This window comes from Grus americana, chromosome 5 (assembly GCF_028858705.1).
Source record: "Grus americana isolate bGruAme1 chromosome 5, bGruAme1.mat, whole genome shotgun sequence".
Taxonomy (NCBI): Eukaryota; Metazoa; Chordata; class Aves; order Gruiformes; family Gruidae; genus Grus; species Grus americana.
In genome coordinates this window covers 3474598-3482249 of record NC_072856.1, presented here as the reverse complement: position 1 = coordinate 3482249, position 7652 = coordinate 3474598, and the positions used below count along the sequence as shown (strand labels likewise).

The following is a 7652-nucleotide window of genomic DNA, read 5'->3' as shown; positions in this document are numbered from 1 at the left end:
GACTCTGGCACATGCAGCGGTGATGACTCTGGTCTTGCCCTGTTGCTCAGCCCTCAGCGAGCACGCCTCCTACCCTGCGGCTCTGTTCCAGAGACGTGGCAGCCCTCCTTTCGGGCGGACACCCGTGGGCGGCAAGAGTATCGCTTGTAGAAGGGAAAGGGTGCTCACCGGGGCTGCAGCCCGGCCTCCGCGGGGGAGCGAGTCTCGAACCCGCGGCCCAGCGCGGTGGGGAAGGAGGGCAGGAGCGCCCGAGCCTCCCCGCGCGGTGCATTGTGGGCCCCGCACTGATTTATGCAGGAGCCGCAGAGGGCGCCGGGAGAAGCGGGAGGAGGCGGCGGCGCTCGGTGCTGGCGCGGCGGGCGGCAGGTCGGGGGCCGGTGGCGGCGATCGGGGCTCTCCGAGCGCGCAGGGCCTTTGCCGCTCCCTGAGGCCGCGGCGGCACCGCCGGGCCCAGGCCGCCGCTGCCGCCGTTGTCGCGGGACGCAGCGGCATCTACCCGGCCTCAGCCGGCCCCTCGCCGGCCACCACGGACGTGGAGGCGGCGGCGGCGGGCGGAGCCGGGCCCGGCCCGGAGGGGCGCGAGTCCTCCTGCCGCGGGGGAGCCTGCCCCGTCGCTCGGTAGGGGCCGGAGGGAGGACTCGCTCGGCCCTAGCGGCGCCGGGGCCTCCGCGGCCGGGCTCGCTCCTCAGGGGCTGTGCTGAGCCCCAGCCGGCTGTGTGCGGGCTGCCGCGGCTGCGGGGCCGCGCTCCCGGCGCCGCTGGGGCCTCCGGCGGGGAGGGAGGCCCGGCCCGGCGCTCCCCGTGAGGGGCGAGAGGTAGCAGAAAAGCCCCATCTCCTCGGCCAGCATCTTTGTTTGCCGGGCCCTGCCGCGGGGAAGAGGAGCGGCGAGACCCGCCGGCGAGCTACCGGTGCCCCCGTCTCTCTTCGGGGCCTTTCTCCCCCGCCTGCGATACCCGGGCACTGCCTCCGTTCTCGGCGGGTTTCTTTCACCCCTCTCGGCTGGATATCTCGGTTCCGGAGCATCGTCGGTGGGACCGGCCGGGCTAAAGCGGGTGGAGGACTAGCGCGGAGGGAACAACAGGTCGCCCTTGTCCTCGCCTTCCAAAGCGACACCAGCGCCTTGCTCTTGGGATTATAAATGTTTGAACTAAGACCCAGGAAACTGGAAGGAGAGCCTCCCGTTGGAATTACTAGAAGAGAAAAGAAGGGAGGCTTTTCCAAATCCTTTACGAGAAAGCTCGTGCCGTTTTCCTGTGCTGTCCATACGCTCTTTAATAATGCGATTGTGACCTGAGTGGAATTCATTAGCAATGAACTATTGAAGCTTGTTGCACCACTGCATGAGACTATTTTTTTTTTTTTTTTTTTGTTCCTCGGCACATGATTCCCCCATCCCAGCTGTTGCAGGACCTATGGGCCAGTAATAGAGGGATGGGAAGCTGAGACAGTTTATTTTCACATTCTTCTGTTCTGGACTTGGCTAGTTTGCTGAAGCTGCTGCTTTTTACTGGATCTGTTCTTGGCAGGTTTATTTGTTTTCATGTGCACGGGGTGTTTCAATTAAATAGACATTGGACTAGAGCTGAATGGATGCTTTGCAATCCAAAAAGTTTTTTGGGGTAACAAAAAACTACTAAAAACAGAAGAACTGGTACTGCAGGAAACCTGGGGCCTGTTTGCCAAGCCTTTTTATTTTATTGAGCAAGGTAAATAATGTAGTGGTGTTGAAAATACAGGGCTTATGGTAATCATACATGAAAATGTTATAAAGCACTTCGGGCTGTTCCAAGTCTTTCAAGGGATTGAGAGGTCCCACTGTAAGGCTCAGAATAAGTTTAATAGATCTTTAAAATGCTCGGATATGAGTGTGAAATTTAAGGCTGAGAACAAACTTTGTGGTACCTGAGAGATTGAGCGAACTATTTTTCTGATTTGCCTTAGGTTCATGTAGGTTTGTGATGTTGAAAGAGGCTGTTGAAGAACTTGAGAAGTCTTAGTGGTTCAGTGAGTGTCCAGTAATTATGCTAGTGGGGTTTTTTCGTATGTTTTTTAAAAAAACTGGATGCCTTAGCCTCTTGTAAGGATCTGTTAGGGTCTGTTAAAAGTCCTTCCAATTTAACAATATTTACATTTGCGTTGTTAATTGTATTCATACTCTGCTTGAATTATTTTTGCTTACCTTTCCTTTTGTTATCCACAGTGACAGCTGCTACCACTTCATAATGATTTTTTTTTTGCTTTTTATCTTCCTTTACATGTCTATCTCCTGAAATGGACTATTTGGATTTACTACTAATTTACATGCATCACTTTACCATAGACTTTCTACAGCCAGCAGAACCTCAAAGTACTCTTTTAGATGCTATCTTTTATGTTTCAGGCGTTGGAAGAAGCAGATAATGATTCTCAAAATATGCAGTGTAATCAGTTACTGGTTTAAGTGTATAATTTTTGGTGGCATACTGCATGCCTTATCTTTGTTGTTTTAAAGATCTCAGCAACAGTTTACTCTTAACAAAAATATAAATCCATTAAAATGAGATCACAGTTTGAAACGTAGCAGTAAAAATCTGGTTTTGCAAGAAGTCACAAGATTCTCATTATGAAGTGATGCGTTGATTAAATTGATTGTATACCTTTTCTCCTGCAGTCTTAATGAAATAGTGGCAAACGCTAAGGTGTTGGCAACCTTTGCTGATGCTATCGTTGGGAAAGCTAAGTTGGTATTATGGGTAGTATCCAAAATTCTTCTGCTTATCCTGTTTAGATTTGTTTGACTTATAAATTTATGGTCTTTGTTTTGTCTTATTTTGTTTCAAGATGATGTGTGAGGTGATGCCAACCATCAGTGAGGCAGAGATTCCCTCTGGGGGAAATGGAGGCCATGGTTCAGGTTCCCCGTTACAGTCAGATGCTGATTCCCATTTTGAGCAATTAATGGTGTCCATGTTGGAAGAAAGGGATCGCCTTCTGGAAACACTAAGAGAAACTCAGGAGACACTAGCGTTGACCCAGGGCAAGCTACATGAAGTTGGTCATGAGAGAGATTCCTTGCAGAGACAGCTCAATACTGCACTTCCACAGGTATGGATGTTTTGAAAGGAAGGTATCTTTCAATAATTTTTGTATTCTTTGTGGGGCTTTTTGTTGTCTTTTTGTATATTTAATTCACTGAAGACTCAAGTTATGTTAGAGGAAGATCAGTCTAGCTTAGTACTTTCCTGAAGTATCTGTTGTTGCTTGCTCACTTTCAGAAAGATATAAAAGCAAGGCAAGTGGGGAACATCAGCCCTTACCCTCCAGTATGCTTTCCCAGTTTCTGGCTTTTCTTTGGCTTAGCTTGAGTGTGAGGTCTTATCTACATCCTTTTGTTTACTAGAACTTGATGGACTTTCTTCTGCCACTAGTATTTTTTAGTGTTGTTTCTAACTGCCTCATTCATTCACGTGCTTAAGAATTACGTACAGGCCATTCTGGGAAAGAAAGTGGGCCGTTCTGATGCAGTTATGGACTTCGATTTAAAAACTTGAAAAGTTTGAGTGCTACCTTGTGAATACATGCTGAGTTGTCATGGCAGTGTAGAAATCAGAGTGTGTTGTTTAACTCATGTAGTTCCTTTTGGAGAGTTTGGATTTGTTTGGTTTGGGTCTCTTTTGTCTTGCTAGGTGTTACCAGTTATTGACTTCTGAAGGCTGCAGTGTACCAACACACAGCCTGTATTGGTAGATGTGTTAATAGGGCGGTAGTGTATAGTTAGAAAAGGTGATTGGTGTCTACAGAACTTCTCGGGTTTTATCCATTCTAGTTAACAAGAATATAACTGAACTTTGAACACTTTGAAAAGCAAAGCAGAGGCCGCTTTCAGGTGTCAGTTAACTGTTGATAGCCTTACGCTTTCTCGCACGGTTGCTTGTTGTCCCAAGTATGTCGTGATGATGCTATACTTGCATACGTTATTCCAAGAATACTTATTATTTTTACAAATGTTTACATGTCCTTAAATATTACCATTCATAAGCTTTAAAACAGTAGTTTTAAACTCTTCTGTTTCCACTGCTCTCATTAGAATGCAATCACTGTATGACTCTTGGTATGGTAATTGGTACTGACAATTACTCAGGGTTAGAAACTAAAAAGGAGGAATACGTTAATCTAGTTGTGTTACAATGGTATGATGGAAATCAGAAAGGAGAAATTTCCAGCCTCTGCTGCTCCTTCAGTTAAATCATGTGCTGCAGGCAAAAATTGTTCTTTGTTTTTTTTTTTTTTTTGTTTGTAATAATTGTGGCTTCTCTTTAGCCGCTATTTCAGGTCTGCTACATTAATGCATGCCATTAGCCAATTGTATGATCTGTAAACTGTTATGCTTGAATTTGTGGCTGAGTAGAATCACCCAAGCTCTAAACTGCACTGTTCCTCTTTTCCCTTTTCAATTTTCAGTTTTCCTTCCTAAGTCTAGTAAGCTACTTACATGTAAACATTTCTTTCTAAACATTTACTCAAGGATTAATGCAGTTAAAAAAAACAGTTCCCATTTTCAAGAATGTCATAACTGTATGATTTCATGTGAAATCTGTAGGAAAGCAAGTAGTTCAGTTGAGAGAAATTTTACTGCAATTTTTTATAAATATACAGCAGTGTATGGATTTTTGTAGATGGCTGTTGAAAAATACTGTTGTGGTGTGAAAACTGACACTCTTGTCCTCAGTGGTGCTTAAGCTCAAGTGATTGTGGAAGGTGATGATGATGCTTTCAAAAATCAAAAATATTTTATTATTCTTGCTACAATTAGAAATAACTTCTGTATTTGACAAGTTGTTGTTGTGGTAAAGAGTTAGTTACTTCATAGGTGTAAATTTCTGATGAGGTCAAAAGATGTGGTTTGGGTTTTTTTTTCTAAATTCTAATAAGTGTTCACTAGGAGAACTTTGTGGTGACTGTAATATTTGAAACTATTCAAACTTTTTTGTTGATTATTTTAAGCTGAGCATTCTTTTGAACTGCTGTCTCAAATGATGCGTTGTTTAGTTCTGGATTTCAAGGAGAGGTAAAGCAGGATGACTTTAAATTTACATTCAGGAAAGAAGGGATTTAGTAGTGTACATATTTTAAAGGGTTTTTTATTGTAGTTGTTTTTAATTTACTAGAAAGAGGTGTGAAGATCAACTTAAGTAGTTATACAAATACTAGTATAATTGCATGAATTGCTAAATCACTATGTAACCAATGTATTATTTCTCCCTCAGACTTGGTATGTAGCTTATAACATATATTTATAGTTGATTTTGGAGTACTTTATCGTAAGGTATATTGAATTCAAGTATTTGTTTGTACACTTCTCCTGTTTTATATATGTAGCTGAATCAGCCAGTTAGACCGTTCTGATGACTGATGGAAACTCCCTGTATAAAAAAAGGAATGCCAGATTGATTGCTTCTATACCAAAACTACTCCTCTGGTTTTTTTAGTATTTTTATTTACTCAATTTCTAATGGCATCCTTGTACTTAATTCCTTACCTTCACCGAGTGTCTGTCTATAAGGAAGAGGCTCAAATTGGTACTTGTATATTTGCACATCTCATAGATTATAAAAGTAAATGCGATTTATCCTGCAGCAGTGATGTGCATTCTCTGAAGTGTCAGAGCAGTAGACTTTACTAGTATACTTGTAGCATGGTGGTCAGCTAGTAACTTAAAGGCATCAGTTCTAGCTCGCGTAAACCCGAAACAACTATTTACAGTAAGACTTTTGTTGTGGATGTCTATTTCGCAGAGAGGAGAGTGTTCTAATCTTCTGTAGATGTGCATCTACACAGAGTAAAACTGACAAGTTTTTCTTGTGTGGACAGCTGGAAATGAAATACGTCAACATGGTCTTGATAAAATAACTGGATTCTTGGCAATGCTTTTTGTTTTCTGGGAGTTACCTTCTATTACAGATTACCCTAGTCAAACTGTACTCTGACCTTGGAAGATGAACTTGATGAAATCAAATTGCTGTGCAAGAACTTCAAATTAATTTTATTCTTCCTAGAATTTTTCACAGAAAAAATGAAAATGAACTTTCTACTTTGAGAACTTTAGAGACCATTTATTTTTAATGTAAACACATTCAGTTATGATTTAATTATGGTCTTAGTGGATTTAATTATGCCCTTTGTGTGCCTTCTGGAATGTATTCTACAAAATTCAAGATTTGTGTGCTTAAAATTTATAAGTTAATCTGTGAAACATACAGGACACAACTGCATTAAAAAGTTAAATTTGGAACTTAAGGTAGATGAGGTCCAAGTGACTGCCAGTTCTTGTTATTAAGGCATTGCAGCCTAGGGTTCAATTTGCTGGTAGAATTTCATATAGAAGTTTCTCTAAATGACACCAACATAATTGTTTTGGGTGGAGAAGACTGGAGTTTAATTTACAGAGTTTCTGGTACCTAGCACAAATAAAAGCAAAGTTGACTAATTCACAGCAACTCTTATCAGGATGACGGTTTTAACATGTAAAGAATTTTATAAGCTGATGTACAAATATTATGCTTCTGTAATTCAGCAACACTCTTATTAAGATCCATCTTAATCTTGCACTTCTAATCTTTTGGTCTTAAATTTATCGTACTTTGTTTTCATTCCTATGCAAGGTAAGTAAAATAAAAGTTAGAAGGTTTTTTTCTGTATTTGTGATGGTCCTGTTCAGAATTCCTGTATTCAGCAACATGTACGTAGGGGCAGATGAGACCTTTCTGTCAGAGGTAATATGGAGCTGAATGTGGGGAAAAAAAGCTGCTTACAATTTTGGTTTGGCTTCAGCTTTACTAGGTTGCCCATCGTATCTTAAAGCTGTCCCCAGCAGTCCATTTTTAGTTGCGTTCTATCTATAGTAAATGTTTTATCACTACTGCACACTTCAGTTAAAAATAGTGTATGCCTGTTTATATTTGTATTCAGTTAAATTCAGGTATGTCTCTATAGAATGATCTTCCTTAGACAATCTCAGAAATACTGTTTGATGTCTCGCACGTAAGAAATATCTAAACACTTGGCCTGAAGACTGCCCTGGTATTGTTTTATAATTATGAACTTAAGGATTTAGTTGCCATTTTAATAATGGTGGTGTTTGGATTTCCTCCAGACAAGTTTTAAATAATACAGGATGTAGTAGATGTAGAAATGAGGGTTTGAATTGTACATAATATGGAGAACACAGTTGCAGAAAGTACATTAAGTAAAGGGCTTGCCAAACTTTGCAACAGCTGAAATTTCCATAGCGTTTGAAGTGCAACTCCATTTGCAGTGTTCAGAACTGTTCAGCCTTGAGGTGACATAGCTTAATACTTCTTATTCTAGCAAGATGTGGTACTGACTTCTAAATAAAAGCCATTAGTCTCAGCAGTGAGCCCATGTGTCCAGAAATGGTAGAGATCCAAAAGGATTTCAGATGTGCAAATGTATGTCGGAGCAGGCATATCCTCCGCTTCTCTCATCCCGTTCTGACAGCAAGGATGAACGTGACTCTTTCCGTTGCTTTTTCAGACAACTGTCATTTTAGTCTTGCCTATGTTGAGTTTCAGTTGCTAAATCTTGGCTCTTACTGTTAGTAAATTACTAGATAGATTTTTCTGTACACTAGTTTAAGTCAGATGGAGATAGGA

At 41.8% G+C, this 7652-nt stretch overlaps 1 protein-coding gene across 7 annotated transcripts in view; it reads left to right on the top strand.

The window, feature by feature from the left end:
* The first annotated feature begins 320 nt into the window (after window positions 1-320).
* PPFIA1 (PTPRF interacting protein alpha 1) overlaps window positions 321-7652 on the top strand; it is a 58188-nt gene continuing 50856 nt past the window's right edge. For all 7 annotated transcript variants that reach the window (XM_054827073.1, XM_054827071.1, XM_054827070.1 and 4 more), the window contains exons 1-2: window positions 321-1706; window positions 2821-3084. In XM_054827073.1, the coding sequence (XP_054683048.1) occupies window positions 2821-3084 (264 nt within the window). In that variant the 5' untranslated portion in view covers window positions 321-1706. The remainder of the gene's footprint in view (window positions 1707-2820; window positions 3085-7652) is intronic.